This window comes from Capra hircus, chromosome 27 (assembly GCF_001704415.2).
Source record: "Capra hircus breed San Clemente chromosome 27, ASM170441v1, whole genome shotgun sequence".
NCBI lineage: Eukaryota > Metazoa > Chordata > Mammalia > Artiodactyla > Bovidae > Capra > Capra hircus.
The window spans coordinates 38,034,459-38,057,123 of NC_030834.1; the positions used below are offsets into that span (position 1 = coordinate 38,034,459).

Here is a 22,665-nt window from a genome sequence, read left to right on the forward strand (position 1 = left end):
CTCCTCCAGGGGATTTTCCCAGCCCAGGGATTGAACCCATGTCTCTTGCATCCCCTGCATTAGCAGGCAGGTTCTTTACCCTTGAGCCATGAGGGAAACCCCTTTAATGTATTACTCTATTTATTTTCATCTTTGCACATATCAGAACCTGACACTGTCTTTTTTATGTGCCTATTAATTTAGCCTCTTCTAGAGTGCAAATAAGAACAGGGAACTAGCATATGTTTCCACTGAACTTACCCCAAAAGTTAGATTTATATCTGGAGGAAGATAAGCACTCAGTAGATAGCTGATGAGTTAATGAATGAAAAGCCTATGTCTGGGCAACAGGCTACTGAATATCCTGTAGTTTAAGATAATGTCGCTTGAAAATTTAAATTCATTTAAAATGTAACTGGTACAATTTATATTGACTATTCTGTGTGGTCTACATAGGTCATACAATAAGAGATGCCTAGCAATGTGGGAGACTTGGGTCTGATCCCTGGATTGGGAAGATCCCCTGGAGGAGGGCATGGCAACCCACTCCAGTATTCTTGCCTGGAGAATCCCATGGACAGAGGAGCCTGGCAGGCTACAGTCCATGGGGTCACAAAGAGTTGGACATGACTGAGTGACTAAGCACAGCACAAAAAAATACTTCTAAATTTATAAGAACATCCTACTCATTTAGCTACAAATGTTAAGACTTTTAATGAGAGAAACTTTCAAAATATACCTTTTATATCACTTATTTTCTGGAATTGGTTAATAATCACTTCCTTTTGTCTGTGGAGCCATTTAATATAATGAAAACAGTGAACTTTTGAGTGATTTTATATTCAAGTTTTGCTTCTCCATAGCTGTGTAACTTGTAAATTAATTGCTTCCCTCAGTCTAAATCTTATGACCTGTGCAGTAGGAATACCAGTTATTCCCAAGATCACAAATGAACAGAAAGATAAAAATGTGGCTAGCATACAGTGGCTGCCACACAAGTATTTATTAAATGCTTTTGCAGATGGTATTGGCAGCCATGAAATTAAAAAACACTTGCCCTTTGAAAGGAAAGCTATGACAAACCTAGATAGCATACTAAAAAGCAGAGACATCACTTTACCCACAAAGGTCCATATAGTCCAAGCTATGGCCTTCCCAGTAGTTATGTACAGGTGTGAGAATTGAACTGTAAAGAAGTCTGAGTGCTGAAGAGTTGGTACTTTCCAGGTGTGGTGCTAGAGAAGGCTCTTGAGAGTCCCTTGGACAGCAAGGAAATCAAACCAGTCGATCCAAAAGGAATCAACCCTGAATAGTTGTTGGATTCTGAAGCTAAAGCTACAGTGCTTGTGGCCCCTTAATGAGAAGAGCTGACTCATTGGAAGAGACCCTGATACTGGGAAAGATTGAAGGCAAAAGAAGGGGAAGGCTGAGGATGAGATGATTAGATAGTATCACCAACTCAATGGACATGAGTTTGAGCAAATTCTGGGAGACAGTGGAGGACAGAGAAGTCTGGTGTGCTGCAGTCCATGGGGCTGCAAAAAATCGAACACAACTTAGTCACTGAACAAGCAAGCTGAGTAAGAAGTGTTAAACCTGGCCCCTGGGAAGCCTGTCACTTCAACGTAGGTCTGTCCTCAGCCTCATTGGATGAAAGAGTACAGAGAAACCACGTGCAACTTACGGCTTCTGCTCTCAGTGACAGGCAGGAGAAATATATATTGAAGTCGCATTTGTATTGAAATGTTAAAAATGGAAAAAATGTATGACACTTGGCAAATACACATTGTTGACAAAAGATATTGAAATTCAGGCATTGGAATGGAGGGAGGAAAGACATCAGTTTTCCCTTAATATCTGCAATATCAGATTCTAAAAATAGATTTGCATTTATCTTGGACATCTGCAGCGGGGTGCTGGGGATGACTGGAGCACCCTGCAGAAAACCTAAAGAATAGTCACAAATGGATGGATCGTGTGTGGCTGTTGCATGACCAGATTGGAACCGAGGGGTGCTCTCCAGGGTTCATTTAACCTGTGCACATGGAAAGAAGGACGTTTTAGGATGTAAATTTCTTGTGGTGCTTGAAAGCTTGAATGTATCCATCTTCCTTATATATCACATTGCCGTGGTATGTTATCCAAATAGACCCTACGTCGTTGCCAGTAAAGCTCTTGGGAGAATTGTTTTCTGGTTGTTTCTGGTGCATGAAGGACTTAGCTGTTAGGGCTTCACTGATAGCTCAGCTGGTGAAGAATCTGCCTGCAGTGCAGGAGACCCTGGTTCAATTCCTGGATCGGGAAGATCCGTGGGAGAAGGGATAGGCTACTCACTCCAGTATCCATGGGCTTCCCTTGTGGCTCAGCTGGTAAAGAATCCATCTGCAATGTGGGAGACCTGGGTTCGATCCCTGAGTAGGGAAGATCCCCTGGGGAAGGGAAAGGCTACCCACTCCAGATTTCTGGCCTAGAGAATTCCATGGACTATATAGGGCATGGGGTTGCAAAGAGTTGGACATGACTGAGAAACTTTCACTTCTACGCTTCTAATTCACAGAGAGTAGATCATGATCAAAGGTGTCTTGCTCAAGACTAAGAACCCCCTAAGTATCTTAAATGTACAACTCACTAAAAAGGAACAATGCATAAAATCACTCACCCCTCTTAGACGTAGGAAAGGAAGTGTCTTTCATCCTGATTTGCCTGTTGGGACAAGCCTGTTGTGCCCTGCCTAAGTCTTGAATTCAGATATATTGACAAGCGACATTTTGAAGAGAAGTTGTCAGTCTGTGCATAGCTTCTTTTTCTGAGATAGGAAGAATGTTTAGATTACCCGAGATGCTCTCCAGAAATGTAAGAGTAGACGCCAGTATATTTTTTTCAGCCATGAAAGGACTTGCAGTCTAATGTATAACCAAAAAGACCAGAGTGCTCATTATGAAGCTGAGAAGACTTGAATCTGATTTTTCCTCATCATATCTTTATGCACCATGTTGTGTAATCAGCTTTCGCAAAGGATTTTTCCTATCATCTGTGTCTGCAGGAATATTCAGAGCAAGATTTAAAACCAGTATTTCAAAACTCAGAACTTCTGATGAGCTTTGCAAGCTTTATGTTAGCCTCTCTGTCTTCCTTGTTCTCTTTCTCTCTCTCACACACACACAAATTCCCATTTTATTCTTTATTTTTAAGGGTTTGTCATTTGCAATATCCAGTGTGATGTGTAAGGTTGGGCTTAGCTGAGATTTCCAAATTGCTGACCTTTGATTCAAATGAATGGAGCAAAAAATTCATCTTTCAGCTAAGGTATAATTTATGTCTGTTGTGATTAGTGTTAACATGAAGACTTCACTCGAAAATGAAGAAATGGTAACATAACATGTCTTATGACTGTGGTAACCATGTACTGAATGATTTATCTTCTTGTGAGAGTGAATGTAAGATTGGAAAGACTGAAATTCAAATCCCAGTTCCTTAATTCACAACCTGTGTCACCCGGAGAAAGTTACTAACTTTGAGGATCTCAACTTTGGTTTACAATAAATACTTATAACTGATTTTTCCTACTTTGAACGGATTAATTTAGTCTAGATAATGTTCCTCTTGAATTTTTCTATCAGTCTTTATACTAATCAGTGCTTGTAACAAGCACTTGGTAAAGGAGACATGGCACACAACTACTTATTTTCCACTTCCATTTTGTTTTACAGTTTCATTTATGAAATATGTGTATCATTCTGCCATTAACTCTGATCCATGGCATTTAATTGTACACGTGTATCACGTTTCCTTCATCCATTCACCCATTGGTGGGCACTCAGGTGTTTTACATACCTTGGCTACTGTAAATAATGATAGGATGAATGTAGGGGAGTATGTTTGTTTTTGAGTTAGTGTTTTCGTGTTCTTCAGATAAATACCCAGAAGTAAAATCACTTGGATCATTGTTGTTGTTCAGTCACTTAGTCGTGTCCGACTCTTGTGGACCCCATAGACTGGCAGCATCGTCCAGGCTTCCCTGTCCTTCCACTGTCTCCCATGAGTCTGACTTCATAAACTCACGTCCATTGCAGTTGATGAATGCCATCGGTAACATGTCGTCCTCTTTCCAATTCTGGTTTCCAGCATCGGGTCTGTATGCCCAGATGAGTTGGCTGCTTTGAATCAGGTGATCAAGTATTGGCGATTCAGCTCTTTCAGTGAATATTTGGGTCTCACACTGTTCTCCATAGTGGCTGTACTAGTTTGCATTCCCAGCCAACAGTGTAGGAGGGTTCCTTTCTCCAGCACCTCTCCAGCATTTATTGCTTGCAGATTTTTGGATCGCAGCCATTCTGACTGGTGTGAAGTGGTACCTCATTGTGGTTTTGATTTGCATTTCTCTAATAATGAGTGATGTTGAGCAATCTTTTCATGTGTTTGTTAGCCATACCTGTTATGTCCAGTTTCTTTGGAGAAATGTCTATTTAGTTCATGCTTGCAGTCACCATTTTTGATTGGGTCGTTTATTTTTCTGGAATTGAGCTGCAGAAGTTGCTTGTATATTTTGAGATTAGTTGTTTGTCAGTTGTTTCATTTGCTATTATTTTCTCCCATTCAGAAGGCTGTCTTTTCACCTTGCTTATATTTTCCTTTGTTAAGTTTTAAGTCAGCTTTTTCACTCTCCTCTTTCACCCTCATCAAAAAGCTCAATAGTTCCTCTTCATTTTCTGCCATTAGAGTGGTATCATCTGCATGTCTGAGGTTGTTGATATTTCTCCTACCCATCTCGATTCCAGCTTGTGATTCATCCAGCCTGGCATTTCACATGAGGTACTCTGCATATAAGTTCATGTGCCATTCATAAGCATCATATTTCTATTCATAATTTTTGAGGAATATTCTTACTGTTTTCCATAGTGGCTATACCAATTTACATTCTTACCAACAGTGTGTAGGAGTTCCCATTTCTTCACATCCTTCTCAACCCTTGCTATTTCTTGCCTTTTTGATAATAACCAGTCTGACAGGTGTGAGGTGATATCTCATTGAGGTTTTGATTTGCATTTCCCTGATGATTAGGAATGTTGAGCATCTTGTTATGTGCCTGTTGGCCATCTGTATGTGTTCTTTAGAAAAACATCAATCCAGCTCCTCTAAAAATTGGCTTTTCTTTTGTTATTGTTGCTGAGTTATGAGTTTTATACATATTTTGGATATTAACTTCTTATCTGATGTATTATTTGCAAAGTATCTTCTCACAACAGGTTTAGATTTAGTGAGCAATTGTGTCTTCTAGTTTACATGGGAAAAAGTCATATATTTCACAAATATTTCTTAGGCAATATTTGAAAAGGAAATCATATTTAACATTTAGTACCATATTTTTAAACTCCCATTGATGAAATATTATATGGATATTAGGATTGACTGGTACTACTGAAAATAGAGTGTGGCAAACATACTGTGATGTGATGGAAAGCGTGTTAGATGAGATGTCTCATCATCTCAACTTGTAGGTCTTAAATACAACATAGGGATTTTCCTGGTTGTCCAGTGGTTAAGACTTCATGTTCCCAATGCCAAAGGCATGGGTTTCCATCCCTGGCTAGGGAACTAAGATCTCACATGCTATGCAATGTGTTCAAAATGGTTTTAAAAAATGGCATTTAAAAATTAAATAAAAAAACAATCTAGAAAACAGAGAATTGCCAATTCTTAGGGTTCATGGAAGTATATTTTCAAATTCATAAGGTTAATACAATAATGACAACTATGTTTCTTTTTCTTTTTGAAACAGTTTTGAATTACTTGGTTGTTCAAAAGATTCGGTTTAAATGAAAACAAGACTTTAAAAAATTATTCTAAACACACCAATCAGCCCCAGAAACTCACCTGCCCTCAAACAGGGGGAGAAGGAATTAAGGTGTTTATTGGGTCAGAGTTTCCCTTTTGGAAAGTGAAAAAGTTTTGGAGATGGACACTGATGGTGGTTGTATATTAGCATGAATATACTTAACGCCACGGAACTGTCCACCTAAATAGGGTTAAAATGGTGCATTTTATATCTATTTTACTACATTAAAAAAATTAATCTGCACTCTCCAAGAAGTGATTGCCATAAGGAAGCTGTGTGCATGCTTGTTTCTCCTCCTAAGAGGCTTTTTTAGCCTGGATTAGAGATGCTTCTTTGTATATTTGAAAAATTGGCATAAATTGCTAATGTCTTCTTTTAAAGATTTGTGCATGAAAAAGTCTACTTCAAAAAAGTTGATCATTATAGGAATTTGTTGCTCTGTTGCAAAGTTTCCAGAAGGGAAATAAGTTACAGTAACTTTTCCATCTACCTTTGCCCAGTGAAGATTTCTTGCAGTTTTCTTTTTGTCTCCCTTCCACATCTTCCCCTTGGTTCACATGGTGAAACTGTGGACTGAGTCTGACTTGTGAAGGTGCCGAAGACACTCACGAGGGGATAAAGTCGCCCGTGGTTCAGAGCGTTAGACGAGGAATTGCTGACATGGAATCTCAGACTTACTTGGTTGTTTCCTGGTCCAGTCCCTGGGTCTCCCTGAGTCTCAGTTTTTTCCAACATAAAATGGGGAGAAAACAGCACTTTGCCTCTTTGTTTTGCAAATGGGCTAATGCACGTGCTGTGTGTCATTTGGATTGGAAAGTGCTCTGAAGATTTCAAGTGACATTATTCTTTCTACTGCTGTTACTGTTAATGATTTGTTTCGCTGACGATTCCGGTGGTATTAAATGAATAGAGAATATTAATGAGAAGTGATGCTTCATTCTGTTTTGACTGTATGCCAGGTTATGTCAGCCTGGGGGCAAGTGGAAGCAGGGATGCTGCTCTGGTTCGCCTCTTTGATTTCCCTTCTGATTTCCTTCTTTAGTCAGTGCCCTGAGCAAGCAGCTCTCTCGTGAACCCTTGAATACAAATGGAAACCTATTCGGAGGAGATGAGTTTTTGATTTATTCGAATGATATTTACCTTTGGGTTAAAATTATTTGACTAGAGAAAATAAATAGCGAATGATCGTAGACTTGAGAAGGCTAAACATTCTTTTAGGAGAAATAATGAGAAATAAAGTGAAATGTTGTATGAGAATTGCTTTTCTTCTCAAGAGTGGCGTTTGTCATGGTTTCGAGGGTGGTATGGAACATGTTACTGACCCACTTGAAATAATGGATGTTAAATATGTGCTGTAATATGAGAAACATATACTGTGGGTGGTTAGGAGGCAAATTATTTTTCATGAAAGGTAAGGAATTAGTTGTGTGTGTGCACATATGTGTGCATCTCTGTGTGCTTGCTTGTTAAAAGATGGAGACGGAGACAAGGCTTCTTCCTCCCTTTATCTTCTGGGAAGGTTTATGCCCCCTAGAAAGGGGTAATGTTTATTTTCTTCCTCTACTTTTTGTGAAGTATTGAGACTGGTGGATCATGCCCTATCACCCACTAGACTGAAGTACAAATGCTAATTTATTGCCAGACTGCAGCACTGTGATTTGCATTCCAAATCAGACTGCAGAATCCCATTATAAATTGCTTATCCTGTCGTTCCTTATCTAGAATTTGCTCCTTCTGCTTCCCCAATGACGACCCTCTGAAGCAATTCCCTGTCAAGAGGTTCCCATTTCAAATCAGTTTTTGTGGGCGAAAATCGTCACGATAGATTACAAAGTCATCCATCAATTTCTTTCTACAGACATTTCAGTTTCTCTCCCTTCCCTTTAAGAGTCTCGTGGCTCTGAAGTGAAATAACGACTTAAACATATCTTTCAGGCTTAAAGGTTTATACTCCTTCTTTTGAAAACCATACTTCTCTATCTGTTTAAATCTGAGAGCTGTGAGCTTGCAAGTCCTCTCTCCATCATAACCTCTTAGAGATAAACCCTGAGATGGTATAATTGCATCCTGTCTTGGCACTTTTAAATCAAATTAACCAGATACTTGGGGAGGAGAGAAGAGGAAAACGCAGTTTCACAAGGTATCTGACTGGGTGAGGAGCAAGCTTGCAGCATAAAGAACCCACAGGGAGCTGGGCTTTCCCACTCTGGTGGCAGAGAGGGGGAATTGTGGGTTGGTGGTCTGCTTCCTGTTAGGAGGACACCCCTCCATCTGTTCCCAGCTCAGCCTGCTTCCCATTTAAAGCCCAGATTTCAATACAAACCTCAATTTCTTTTCCCCATTTGAAATGCAAAGCAAGCCTTTCGAGTCCTAGAGTCTCTGCCACTGGGATTCAGACCAAATTTCCCCCCAAAATTCTCAGGCTCTTTGCTGTGAATACCTGCTTACAGTGGTACACAATGGGCAGCTTTGAGAAGAAAAATTGATAATCTTCACGGAAGAGTAATTTGAATGAAATTGCACTTGACAGCCTGTCTCCAAGCAAACAAGAGGCGCGAGGGAGCCTGAGCTAAGCTCCGAGGACTTACCCAAGCCACTGCTGGAGGAGCTTCCCAAGGGAAAAAAAAAAAGAAATCACTTGCTTTTCCTCCATCTAATTGAGCTTTTGATTAATTCCGTGTACCAGATTCTACTGAAGAAAGGTAGCCATGGAAGAGAATATGGAAGAGGGGCAGACACAAAAAGGTACTGTGCTCGAAAGGGTTTATTTGTAACGAAGGCATTATTTTGCAGTTTCCTTGTTTGCTTTAGACACTTGCCAGGAAGGCTAATGAATGTTTCTCTCTTGGAAGGCATTTCTTTTTATTTCCCCTTTAGCCTGTTCCCCACTTGCAGTCATGTCTGGCGTGAACGTTGTCACTATTTGCAAATCTTTCAGATATAAGTGCCCCGATGCAGAGTCGAATATTAGTGATGAGGGCATTGCAGTGTTGGTGCAAGCTGTCCCTTAGACCTGTCTTTGTTAATCTTCATTTATTTCATGTTTTCACGCTTGTCGAGCTGGGTCAAGGGATTCCTGGTGTGAGCCACAAATGCAATATTGGGAGCTAGATGTAGTTAAAAATCTGGCAATGTGACCGTAATCACGACCTTTGAATGGACATCTGATAGAACAAAGACAGAGAGGGTATTTATTTTCATTGGTGCACCTTCGTAAAAAAAAAGAATCTGTTTTTTCTTTGCATGGATGCAGTTGAGTTTTAATAAAGATGGAGCAAAGGTTCCTAAATTTTCAGAGCATACGCTGATGTTAAGGTTTTCATTTCTATAGAGTTGATTGTCACCAACTTCTGCATAATAATTGTCGAGGATATCGTCAGATGCATTTTCTAAGCCTGTTAGGTATATCTGGCTGTTTAAGTTAAAGTGAAATTGTCAGTTTTTTTGAGGTTGAAATGGCCAAATATCAGCAGTTTTAAATGATTCCAACACTCTAGCATTTGTGTGTCTCAAGGGTAGCTTTGGAGTGAACTGTGGCTTTTACCCCAGGATTGGCAGCGTTTTCTCTCCTGTCTCTTCAAGGCTTATGTAATGTTATAGCAAATACTCTTGTGTTCTTAGGATGCAAACAGTAACACAGGTAAAAGTACTTAAAGGTTATATTTAAGAGTAGTGTGGAAAAGATTCAGCTATCAAATTTGATTTTGAATGTACACAAATGCATTATTTTAGTTTATATGATAAAATAGAATGGAAATACAGTGTTTTGTTTTTTTCATTATTTTGAAGCTTTCAGCTTTGCTGGTTTTTTTTTTTTTTTTACACACACATACCGTACTCACATATGTATAACCAGAGACATTCCATAAATAAAGGTTTTATAGAAGCAATAGAGAAAGGCAATAAACCAGTACCCAAATTTTAGACATTAGCACACTTGATAATGATACTCTGTAACAGAAACACAATCATCTACATAGATATCATATGATATGTTTTAAAATAAAAAAATAACATCCTCAACTACCTTTACTATGTGAACTAATAGCATAAGTATTCATCAGTGATATGAAATGGCAAATTTTCCTGGTAATTTTCATCCTTAAAAGGCTTCTCAATTGATTAACTTATTTTAGCAATAAAATGCCTTATGTTAATACCTTGTTATAGCACATGAGAAGATTGCTTCTTGGCCAGTCATTCTATTTAAGGAAATAGAAGCTTATCATTTTAAATAGAGAAATGATATTCATTAGACTAAATGAAACCTTGAGATAAATCATGGATTGTGGTAACAGGTTGAGTATGTCTGAGCATGTTTGAGCATGCCTTGGTGGATGTAGGAACCAAGAGGAATGATGTAATTAGTTGTGATGTTTTTTCTCTCCAGTAACACCACTGAAAATCATTCCTTCATTGCGGTCGGGGTAGTGGTGATGTGACGAGCACCTGCTCCTGTCTCAGTGGGTTCTTTTTACCAGAGGTGTGCATGTTTTGTTTAGGAACAGCAGTGGAAAACAATAAAATTAAACGTCGTATAGTGATCTATAAGTATACTGAGATACACAAGTGAGATATCTGTGGTTAAGCTTTGTTTTTCCTCTTACTGAAGAAAGAGAGGTTTAATTTTCTTCATTCCTGGTCTTCCATTCCTTTCAGTTATGCTTATGACACCTTTCCTATCTAAGTTTGTTGTTAGACTGTTATATTTGAATATAAATGTTCTTTCTACTTGTGTGGGAGCAGGAGGCAATGTGATGAAATCTAAGTTGGAGTTCCTTGACAAGCAGATAAAAATCTTTAGAGATTTTTCAAGAGTTCAGGTAGACAGATTTAATGATCCATCCACTTAAATGATGGCAACACTTTACAGTAACTGTTATCCTATTTCCCATAGATTGGATTTTTTAAATAATAATTCAGATATCAGAGAATTCTCTTGGATTTGAAAGAGGCTTTTCTGTCCTTTCTTAACTATTTAAATCTGTTCTTTCCTGTTACATACTTAAAGGACTTACATTCATGTCAATGTTTAGTCATGTCGTCTTCCAAATTAAACTTCCTTGTGAAGTGGAAGTTGATGGTTTCGTAAACATGTTTGGAAAAAAAAAGAATAGAGTTGATACTTAAGGACTTAAAAAGATCTTCCATAATAAAGGTATTTTTCTTCGAAATGAGACCTCCCTTTTCCACTTACTCTATAAAAGGCACTGAAAACAATCCTAGGACATTTGCACTGATTTAACTCTATGTGTTCAATTTGGGAGGAGAACAGTAATAAGAGGGTGGCTTCACCAGCCGTTCTGCTCAGTGAGTCCCTGTCTTGGTGTGAAACTGAAATGTGGGTCATTAATCTATTGCTCCATCCATGTCTGCCAACCTCCCAAAGGTGAGTGTCTTATTGTGCTGAGAGTGAGTCTACTGTTTTAAGTAAATATTAATATGTTTTTTGTAAAACATGCCCTCTAAATGAAATCAGTTATTTTATCTCAAGTTCAATCAAAGCAACAGTGTTCTGGTATCAGAGGGGAAAAAAAAAAGACAAGAAAGAAAACAAAAGAGGTGTCTTTGAACTTGGCCTTACATGCACCCATCATAAGCCCAGCATCACTGTCAGCAAACATCAAGATACATGGTCACCAGGTCTAGCCACAAGGGCTTCAGTTAACCATGGACAGTTGAACAAAGTGCATGAAGACCTGTGTTTTTCTTTTTACAGAGATTTAAAAGGTATACATTTATAACTTGTAGATATTTAACTATGTCTGGAACATTTTGTCCAGTCTTCTGGTAAGAGAAGTAAATGATTTGAGGGTGTCTGATCGTTAGTGTGTTAGTGAGAATGTGTGTTTCTATGGCCCACCAAGTGACTAACCATGGCTTTGTCGATAACCTCAGTGAACACATTATGAATTAGGAGAGGTCGCAGAGAATGTCAGGGCTTCCCAGGTGGCGCTCATGGTAAAGAACCCATCTGCCAATGCAGGAGACATAAGAGATGAGAGTTTGATCCCTGGGTCAGGAAGATCCCCTGGAGGAGGGTATGGCCACCCACTCCAGTGTTCTTGCCTGGAGAACCCCACTGATAGGAGAGCCTGGAGGGCTACCATCCATAGGGTCTCAGAGTCAGACACAACTGAAGTACTTCTCACGCACACACAGAGGTCGTCACTGCTGAATCAATGATTAGAACAAGTGAGTGGTTATATAGAGATAAAAACAAAGGAGCAATGAACAGGAAGAGCAAGCAAGTTGAAATCTTCATAAATTGGCAGGACTGTTCCAAACAGCCAAAACCTGATTGATTTCCTTTTGGAACAGGAACATCATATGAAACCAAGCCTTAAAATTACATGTACCAGGAATGTTTGATCAGCCCAGCCTCAGTGTTATTCATCATGTTTTTCTAGCATAATTAACCAGCAGCATATTAATACCTATCAACTTCCCTGGTTGAACAGAGTCCGCCACTGACTTCCTCTGAAAATCAATCCTTGGTGACCCTGAAAGACTGGGTCACTTGAGGACACAGAAGATCAAACTCGGTGGGAACAGCCCGGCTTCCTTATCTCAACAACCCATCATGTGGCCACTGCTTAATGATCCTTATTCATCCTTGGCCCAGCACCACTAACATACGGCATCAGCATCTCCTTAACTTACTAAAACCAGCAGGAGTATTTCAGTGAAAGGACAGTGCACAGATCTTTTTTTTTTTTTTTCCAGTTTAGTTGTAATGTCTGTCTCATAATTAACAACACTGTACAATTATATTTGACGTAATTATACACTTTACATGGACATGTATACACGCATATCCCCATTAAAGGATACACATCAGAAAAGCACGTATACTATATTTATGGGCTGATAAAATCTTCAAAACTTAAAAAAAATTTTATTGTGGTAAAAGTCACGTAATACCTAAAACATACTGTTTAATCATATTTAGCTGTACTTTGCAGAGGCCCTAAGTACATTATTTTGTGCAGCTCTCACCATCATCCATCTTCCAAATTTTTAACTTTCCTAAACTGAAACTCTGTACCCATTAGACACTAAGTCACCATTCCCCTTCCCTACTGCTTACCTGCTGGCATCTACCAGTGTCCTTCCTAACTCTATGAATTTAACTATTCTAGGGCTTCCCTAATAGCTCAGTTGGTGAAGAATCTGCCTGCAACGCAGGAGACCCTGGTTCAATTCCTGGGCCAGGAAGATCCCCTGGAGAAGGGATAGGCTACCCACTCCAGTATTCTTGGGCTTCCCTTATGGCTCAGCTGGTAAAGAATCCATCTGCAATGCCAAGGTCTGGCTTCGATCTGTGGGTTGGAAAGATCCCCTGGAGAAGGGAAAGGCTACCCATTCCAGTATTCTGGCCTGGAGAATTCCATGGACTGTATAGTCCATGGGGTCTCAGAGAGTTGGACACGACTGGGCGACGCTCACTTTCACTTCACTTTCAGGTACCTCCTACCTAGAGTCAAACAGTATTTGTCTGCAGCTACTGGATCAGAACTTTTCTTGACTAGGGTTATTTCTGCCTTGCCAGATGATGTTGGAGCCGAACACTTCCTTAGACAGACGTGGAGAAGAGACACCACCGTAATAAATGGGAAGAGAGTCGGCTTCAGCTCTGTGATACTAGATGATATTGGTCAACTTAAATTACCCTGCGATTTCAGTGCCAGACGGTGGCCTAGGGACTTTAGCATAGATTACCTCATTGACTCGTCACCATGACCTTTGTTGGTACTAATACTGAGAAAACTAAAAATCAAATAGGTTAATTAACTGGACCAAAGTCTCAGAGTAGCATGTGGAAAGAGCTGGGATTCGATACAGTCAGACAGAGGAGGCCAGGATCTGACTTTCAGATACACCCCGCATTGCACACCCCCTTCTTAGTGATTCCACTTAAGAGGCGCCCAGTGCTGCCCTGGCCAGCCAAGCGCAGCAATCACGGCTGTTCCCAGCACCAGCACTGGCTTTTTTTGCCCAGATGTGAAACAGCTTCACCAAGGGCATCTAGTCCCCAGGTGAGCCAGCAACCTATGACCTAGAAGTTTTGACTCCAGAAAGAGGGCCTGGGTCAATGAGTCTCCTCTCCTGAGATCAGGAGATGATTCTCGGTGTGTGCAGAGTCTCTTTATCCCTCCATGTGTCTGTGCACTGACTGTGCTCCCCAGCCCCCAGCTAATCTGAGTGAATTTCTGTTGGCCATCAAAGGACCTCTGAATAAAACAGATGTCTAGATCCTTTTAGGAATCTGATATAGAGGGACTTAATGTTAAGAACTGTTTCCCAAGTTTAACCTGCTAAGTGGGGAACGAACCAAACGTACACTCATTGTGTACTTAACCATCAACTTGCCACTACTATCGAATGCATCCTGGGTAATTGTGAGTTTTTCCCTCATCATTTTATTTTTATAATTTGATTAATTCAGTTCAGTTCAGTTGCTCAGTCGTGTCCGACTCTTTGCGACCCCATGAATCGCAGCATGCCAGGCCTCCCTGTCCATCACCATCTCCCAGAGTTCACTCAGACTCACGTCCATCGAGTCAGTGGTGTCATCCAGCCACTTCATCCTCTGTCATACCCTTCTCCTCCTGCCCCCTAATCCCTCCCAGCATCAGAGTCTTTTCCAATGAGTCAACTCTTTGCATGAGGTGACCAAAGTACTGGAGTTTCAGCTTTAGCATCATTCCGTCCAAAGAAATCCCAGGAATGATCTCCTCTAGAATGGACTGGTTGGATCTCCTTGCAGTCCAAGGGACTCTCAAGAGTCTTCTCCAACAGCACAGTTCAAAAGTATCAATTCTTTGGTGCTCAGCTTTCTTCACAGTCCCAACTCTCACATCCATACATGACCACTGGAAAAACCATAGCCTTGACTAGATGGACCTTTGTTGGCAAAGTAATGTCTCTGCTTTTGAATATGCTGTCTAGGTTGGTCATAACTTTCCTTCCAAGGAGTAAGCATCTTTTAATTTCATGGCTGCAATCACCATCTGCAGTGATTTTGGAGCCCAGAAAAATAAAGTCTGACACTGTTTCCACTGTTTCCCCATCTATTTCCCATGAAGTGATGGGACCAAATACCATGATCTTAGTTTTCTGAATGTTGAGCTTTAAGCCAAACTTTTCACTCTCCTCTTTCACTTTCATCAAGAGGCTCTCTTTAGTTCCTTTTCATCTCTGCCATACGGGTGGTGTCATCTGCATATCTGAGGTTATTGATATTTCTCCCGGCAATCTTGACTCCAGCTTGTGCTTCTTCCAGCCCAGCGTTTCTCATGATGTACTCTGCATATAAGTTAAATAAGCAGGGTGACAATAGACAGCCTTGACGTACTCCTTTTCCTATTTGGAACCAGTCTGTTGTTCCATGTCCAGTTCTAACTGTTGCTTTCTGACCTGCATATAGGTTTCTCAAGAGGCAGGTCAGGTGGTCTGGTATTCCCATCTCTTTCAGAATTTTCCAGAGTTTACTGTGATCCACACAGTCAAAGGCTTTGGCATAGTCAGTAAAGCAGAAATAGATATTTTTCTGGAACTCTCTTGCTTTTCCCATGATCCAGCAGATGTTGACAATTTGATTAGTTCACCCTAAAACTTACCAAGTAAACATTGGTAGTAAAATATTTTTAGAACCATTGCAAGAGAAATTAAAGAAGCAGCATGAGTCAAAAATGTCTGCTTTATTAAAAGAATTGGAATCTTCAATGGTTTGACATAGAAATCCATAGACCTGAGGCTAGGAAAATAACATCAAAAAGCTTTAAACAGTCACAGACATGGAGGAATTAATTAGCCCCCTTTTGCTTTTGTATGTCAGCTCCTTGTAGACCCTTGAAAAAGGGAGTTTGCCTTGCATAGTACCAAGTGGACAAAATTCTCAACAAGCATCATCAGATGCCACCTCTACCTTTGGACAAAAGCTAGAAGAAGTTTAGAGATTTAGATTTTATAAAGAACCTAAGAAAACTGTGTCCTGTGATTTGACAGCTGCGCTTTACTAGTGTTTGCTGCACTTTCAGAAATTAACTTCATGTTGTGGCGCCTGTCAGGGGGCAAAATTATGTATGTATCTCATAAAATTTATTAAATATTCCTAGAACTTATGCATTGCCCTCGTTATCGTGACTTCTGTAGTTTAGATTTCATGTTTTAGAATAGAATGTAAATAGAATTGTCATCTTCTATTTCCACTGATTCTGCGGCTGATTATGTTTTCTCTAACTGTGGTGCTACTTGTCTTTGAGACCCGCATGCTCGGTAACACAAGCAATACCATCACGTTAGGACAGAGGATATATGTCAGTTTTTCACCATATCATTCAGTTCAGTTCAGTTTATTCACTCAGTCGCGTCCTACTCTTTGTGACCCCATGAACCGCAGCACGCCAGGCCTCCCTGTCCATCACCAACTCCCAGAGTTTACACAAATTCATGTCCATTGAGTCGGTGATGCCATCCAACCATCTCATCCTCTGTTGTCCCCTTCTCCTCCTGCCCTCAATCTTTGCCAGCATCAGGGTCTTTTCAAATGAGTCAGCTCTTTGCATCAGGGGGCCACAGTACTGGAGTTTCAGCTTCAACAACAGTCCTTCCAATGAATATTCAGGACTGATCTCCTTTAGGATGGACTGGTTGGATCTCCTTTCAATCCAAGGGACTCTCAAGAGTCTTCTCCTACACCACACAGTTCAAAAGTACCAATTGTTCAGCACTCAGCTTTCTTTATAGTCCAACCATATCATTAGAATGAGCATATTCATCTTTTAAAATGGGGGGAAAAAGTTAGTCACTCAATCATGTCCGACTTGTTGCAATCCCATGAACTGTAGCCTGCCAGGTTCGTCTGTCCACGGAATACTCCAGGCAAGAATACTGGAGCGGGTTGCCAATTCCTTCTCCAGGGGATCTTCCCTACCCAGGGGTTGAACCTGACTCTCCTGCATTATAGGCAGATTCTTTACCATTTGAGCCACCAGGGAAGACCTCACTTTAAAATGAAAGTGCTTAATATAGTTATGTCTTTAACTAATTGAACTGAAACTTGATCTTAAACATTTAAGGAAACTGAGAACAGTATGGTGGACTGAGACATGGGTATGGTATGCTGATGCAGAATGTAGGCAGAGTGGTGACTTCAAATGGTTCTTACAGGGAGCTTCCCTGGTGGTCCAGCAGTTAAGACTTCATCTTCCAATGCAGGGGATGCAGGTTCAATCCCTGGTCAGGAAGCTAAGATCCCATATGCCTCATGGCCAAAAAATTAGAACATAAGCAATATTTTCATATTCAATAAAGACTTTCAAAATGTTCACATCAAAAAAAAATCTTAACATTTGTTTCTTAGAAATTAATTATTCTTGAATCTCAAAGGCAGTGGTACACGTGGGATTCCTAGGATACAGGAAATGACTCTGGTTCGTCAGTTTTGGCCGCCATTCTCCTCTACACTTAATGGCCTCCCTGCCTCCCCCACCCCCCACTGCCACGAGCATGCAAAATGCTTGGCAGTTTTCTTCTTCATCCATCGAAGGCAGACTGCCTGGCTTATTTTCAGAATCCCTTTGGATGGCATCCATATTAACAGGTGGCACAGCTGTAGATGAGCTGACATTATAAAAATAATTCTTGTTTTCCCATGTGTTCTCTGCTCAAATGGTGTCCATTGTCTTAGATTTTCTTAATCTGAAAGAAACTTCCTTTCTTTGCTCTGTGAAAATAAAAGGAAAGAAAAACAGAAGATAGCTGTTTCTCTTAGCTTGTGAGTGGAAAATTTACCTTTGGTCGCAGATGAACGTCTGTTTAGTAGGGCCTGAGTATATAGTTTACTGGGGAATTAAGTTACAATGTGAGTAAGTCTGAGATCAGAGAGAAAAGGAAAAAAATCCTGTTGTTATAAATGATGTGTTTTCCTAAAGTATTAAGACATGTCAACATGTCAGAACATTACTACTGTACGTAACCAGAATTCCCCAAAGAAAGACATTTGAGCACATTAATGTTTTTGGACTTAAATTTCTATCACCAGAGAAGTAATAATCTTATAGTACACTTACCTCTACAAAAGAAAGCCGTTTTGTGGAATTGATCCCTGGGAATGATTTTAGGAAGATGAAACATGTTGTTCACATTGCTTCCTATTATGGAGCATGTGTGTTTTTACTTTATTCACAAGTAAAGGTGAGGGAATTAAAACATTTTCCTAGTTATTATTTCCCACTAATTAATAATAGAAATTTTAGTATTTTGGTAAATATTTTCTCTTTTAAATGCATTAAAGAGAGCCTTTGAAAGATGAATGAGCTGTTTTTTTCTTAATAATGTAAAATGTGGAAGAAAAACCTTATAATTGTTTATATTCTTTCATTGTTATTTGATGAGAAGAAGTTCTAGTAAAGAATTCAAGTAAAGAAATAGTATCTGATCAAATCTCTTTCCTTGAAAGCTTAGTCATTTTTTTCCATTTTTGAGGCATCTTTCCACGTTTCCTGTACCAGTGGATATACGTTTCCATTCATAGTAGTCTAAACCATGCCAATTTGCACTTCAATTTAGTGATTGAACATCTGAAACATAGCTCACTGCCTGTATTAACGTGATTTACTTTTTGTGGAAAAATAGAAAATATAATAACTAATATTTAATTTTCTAGGCACTGTTCTTAGCATTTCATATCAAGTATCTAATGTGAACATGTATATGTTAATTAATAATTTCAAAGATTCTTTAATTTTATGGACACTATTAGTCAATGATTATTTCATTCAAACTAAACTCTAAAAGGAGCTAGAAGAAAATCTTATATAAGTATCCAGAGAACAAGGAGGATTTTAACTTAATGAAATGAGATAGTCTTCATTTCAAAGAAAAAAAAAAAATGTGTCTAGTTAGAAAAAGCATTCCCCACCCCCCACCCCTCCATAATAAAAGCACAAATACAAATTTTGGAATTTAGACTGGAAATTTCTTTTTCGGTGCTAGTAAAGAATTGTTTATACTTTTGATAAAACATCTTTCAGTATTTTGCTACTAGAATCAATGTTTAAAAAGAAAGGATTGAGCCTTGTCTGAGCTGTGGAACTCTCAGATATGACACTGAATAGTATTTATCCACTAAAAGCAAACAGACTTTGAGACGTTCTGAAGGTCCTCAGTAGAGCCCGTATGTTATTAAACCCAGATTCATTTAATACTTTAGAAATTTTATTATAATTTTTCATCAATTAAAAGAACTCATCCTTTTACAATAAGATGACTTTTGAATGTTACTCATACAATAACTGAGCATAAAACATTTTCAACCCCTTTACTCCGCCATCCACAATAGAAAGTTGTAAGTAAACTATAAGATCTGGAATCCAGAGACCATGGGCACTTGGATTCTCTCCATAAACTTTAAGCATGTAGAGAACTGAGTCATTTTTGTAGTCAACTGTCATAACCCCAATAACGTGTGGGTTTCTAGAACAGATGACTTTGCTACAGGCTCTTTTCCTTCCCTGTAAGTCACTTTCTGTATAATTTTACCCATATTCTTTAATCCTAGTTTTCTCAAGCCTCTTATTTATTTATTTATTTTTTTGGCCTCAGTCCCATGCACAATTTTTAAAATAGATTAAAAACACAGAGTGTACTTTTTTCTTCTAATATGCTCTACTAAAAAAATCAGATTCATTGGCCACTTCATTCCATTTGTATCAGATTATTGGCACATTTCCTCCTATTTATTGATGTATGTTCATTTTGCTTCAGCCTTTAAGTACTAAAAGAATTATTTTAAGTGTCTGCTGGGTGATTTATGACATATTTGACTATATTATAGATGCATTAGGTTGCTCATGTTGAATTTCTAATACTAGACAGTTTGTTCTAAAAAATGACACTTCAATATGTCTGTACTATCAGTGTGTTACCTTTAATGAAATTTTTTAATGTGTTCATCATTCGTATATAGAAAATAGAAAAATAATATGTGATAAAACATGATTAAGGTTTGCGTGTCTATGTGAAATATACAGTAAGCTTATCAAATAGTTTTTTTGTCCCAAATCATTGTGAGCTCATTAATTTGTTGTGCTCTTTTTATCTTTTAAAACAAAAATTGACAAAGCTTTAAAACTTGATTGTTTTATTCATATGTAACTCAAAGCTAACCTTTTCTCACTTTTGAGGTTGTGTGACCTTGGTACTTTAGGGGCTTGTTCAACATACTGCTTTTGGATCTGTGGTTTACTCTGCCTGCCTCAGAGTAGATGGCGTGTCCTTTCCTCTAGAGACTGGGTGGAATATCTGCTGTGTTTTTCTTTGGATTAAATGAAACTCCAAAGATCATTTTCCATATATGTGGCATGACCAATGGTGTCTCAGCTCCCACAAATTAAGAATGCCATTTTTTGAGTTTTTTTAAAATATCATCTAAGATAAGTTTATAGGACTGTTTGTGGTCCTTGAGGGATAAAGAATTGTGTACCATTTCAGTATTGAATGTAACTCAGAATGTTGTGTGGAAATACTCCTCACTTACCATGACTAGAGCTTATTGTGGATGAAACAGAATCTTTCCATGAAGAGGTCTTACTATTTGTGCTTTAGAAATATAAGAAAGCAGTAATTTTGAATAATAATTTTTTAAAAGTTTAGGCTTCAGGTGTACGATAATGCAGGACAGCACCAGAAAACAATGGAATGCCCTTTAGTTTATGTAGATACAGAATTTTATCTGTTAATTTTTTAAATGTAGTTGTGAGAAAAAGTGAGACTGGATGGAAAAGACTTGGATGCCTCTGATCTTCCTACAGGATGTTTTCTAGTGCTGTCCTGCATTATCGTGCACCTGAAGCCTAAACTTTAAAACAATTATTATTCAAAATTACTGCTTTCTTACATTTCTAAAGCACAGATAGTAAGACCTCTTCATGGAAAGATTCTGTTTCAGAGCAGTTTTGGCCCAGATGTTGGAGAGTCCCATCCCTAAGTTAAGTGATTTACATTCAGTATAATTAAGATTAAAAATCATGGTATGAAATTGAACTCAGGTTAGTATACATGGATTGAAAGTGATAATGTTAGTCACTCAGTCAAGTGTAACTCTTTACAACCCCATGGACTATAGCCCTCCAGGCTCCTTTGTCCATGGAATTCTCCAGGCAAGTGGGTAGCCATACTGGAGTGGGTTGCCTTTCCCTTCTCCAGGGGGTCTTTCCAACCCAGAGATCAAACCCAGGTCTCCTGCATTGCAGGTGGATTCTTTACCATCTGAGCCATCAGGGAAGCCCATATATGCATTGATTAAATAAAGCAATTTATTTATCTAACCAAGGTTTGGGTACAAGTATGATTTATTTCTAAATTTTATTTTATAAATTTAAATTTTATTTTATATTTTTAATATTCTTTTTAGCTATTTATGTTTTCACTTTGTAAAGTTTGAAATTTGAAATTCCCCTTAAGTCTCTGAAAATGTTGACTTATTTACCACAAGTTATACAGTTGTGTGCTCATTCACTCAGTTGTGTCCAACTCTTTGCAGCCCCATGGACTGTAGGCCACCAGGCCCCTCTGTCCATGGAATTTTCCAAGCAAGAATACTGGAGTGGGTTGCCGCATCCTACTTCAGGGGTTCTTCCCCGGCCAGGGATTGAACCCCTGTCTACTGTGTCTCCTGAACTGGCAAGTGGATTCTCTTACCACTGGTGCCCCCTAGGAAGCCCCAAGTTACGCAGCTACTGGAATTACTTAACCGCTTCCTGACCACTTAGAAATCTATAAAGCTTAAAATTTTGTAGTCTCAGGATTACATTATTTGAGGCAAAATTTTCTTAATCTTTTTAGAATTTATTATTTAAAACAATCCATCCCACTTAAAAGGCCATGCCATAACAAGAGATCGTTGAGTGCTACTGCCAAAAAATGACACTGGTTCAAACATTTAAGAAGTGGGTGTATGTTTGTGCCAAAAAAGAAATGATGTGTATTTCAGAGGAGAACTGCTTCCTGGAAGAGTCAAGAGAAGCGAGCTGGCTAGAGGCCCCTAGGCACTGAGGAAAGAGAAGCATGGACTCTGTCTTAAGGCCTCCAGGGGCTGGCAATGAGCCTGATGGAGCTATTTAGAGGGCATGGTTGGGAAAGCATAATGTTGTTTCCCATTTTGCAAAATGAGAAAGAAAAAAAAAATGCGACTACGTATGAGGCCATTGAAATCTTTGAACTTTCTGCTTATAAGTTGCCTCTGGCAATGATTTCCAATTTCCTTCATTTTCTTTTATGTGGAATACAGCTGAGGATTTGCCAGACAAAAAAAATTGAATACCTCTTTCGGAGCGGCGTAAAAATTGCATTCTATATTTCCCTTGGTAAAACTGCTTTTCTGAGGAAATGCACTGATTGTTAATCCACTGTGCTCCTCGAGTTTCCTTCTTTCCAGAACCAAGGGCTTCTGTCTTGCTAGCTAGATGCAATGGCACTGAAAGAAAATGTTTATCCACACCCATGTAATGATATCATAAATGTCATAAACAGAATTTTATTCACCTTGAAGTGGTGAACTGAGCACCATTAGAACATTTGGTTTAAAGATAATCTCAAGTTGAGACAACTGAGCTTCCTTAAAAATTGTTAAATGATACAGAGCAGCCTTTGGGAGAGATAAGGTGAGGATTTTGCCTAAAGCTATTAGGAATGAATAACTTGTAAGAGAAGAATCATTATTAACTCTTCTTTGCAGCGGATGTGCTATTTGGGGGCCTTTGGGAGTTATGCGTCTTTATTATGTTTTGTGTTATGTGTCTTTGGAAGTGTAGCAGGACCATAGTCTAGCAGAGTAGTTCTCA

General features: G+C 39.0%; 1 protein-coding gene across 2 annotated transcripts in view; it reads left to right on the top strand.

Annotated features, from left to right (window-relative positions):
* GPM6A (glycoprotein M6A) overlaps nt 1-22,665 on the top strand; it is a 248,372-nt gene that overhangs the window by 105,260 nt on the left and 120,447 nt on the right. Inside the window, exon 1 of one of the 2 annotated variants that reach the window (XM_018042033.1) lies at nt 7,689-8,560. The exons of the other annotated variant lie outside the window; for it this stretch is intronic. Coding sequence (XP_017897522.1) covers nt 8,524-8,560 — 37 coding nt within the window. The 5' untranslated portion in view covers nt 7,689-8,523. Of the gene's footprint in view, nt 1-7,688; nt 8,561-22,665 lie in introns of those variants that run through there. 2 annotated transcript variants of the gene reach the window in all.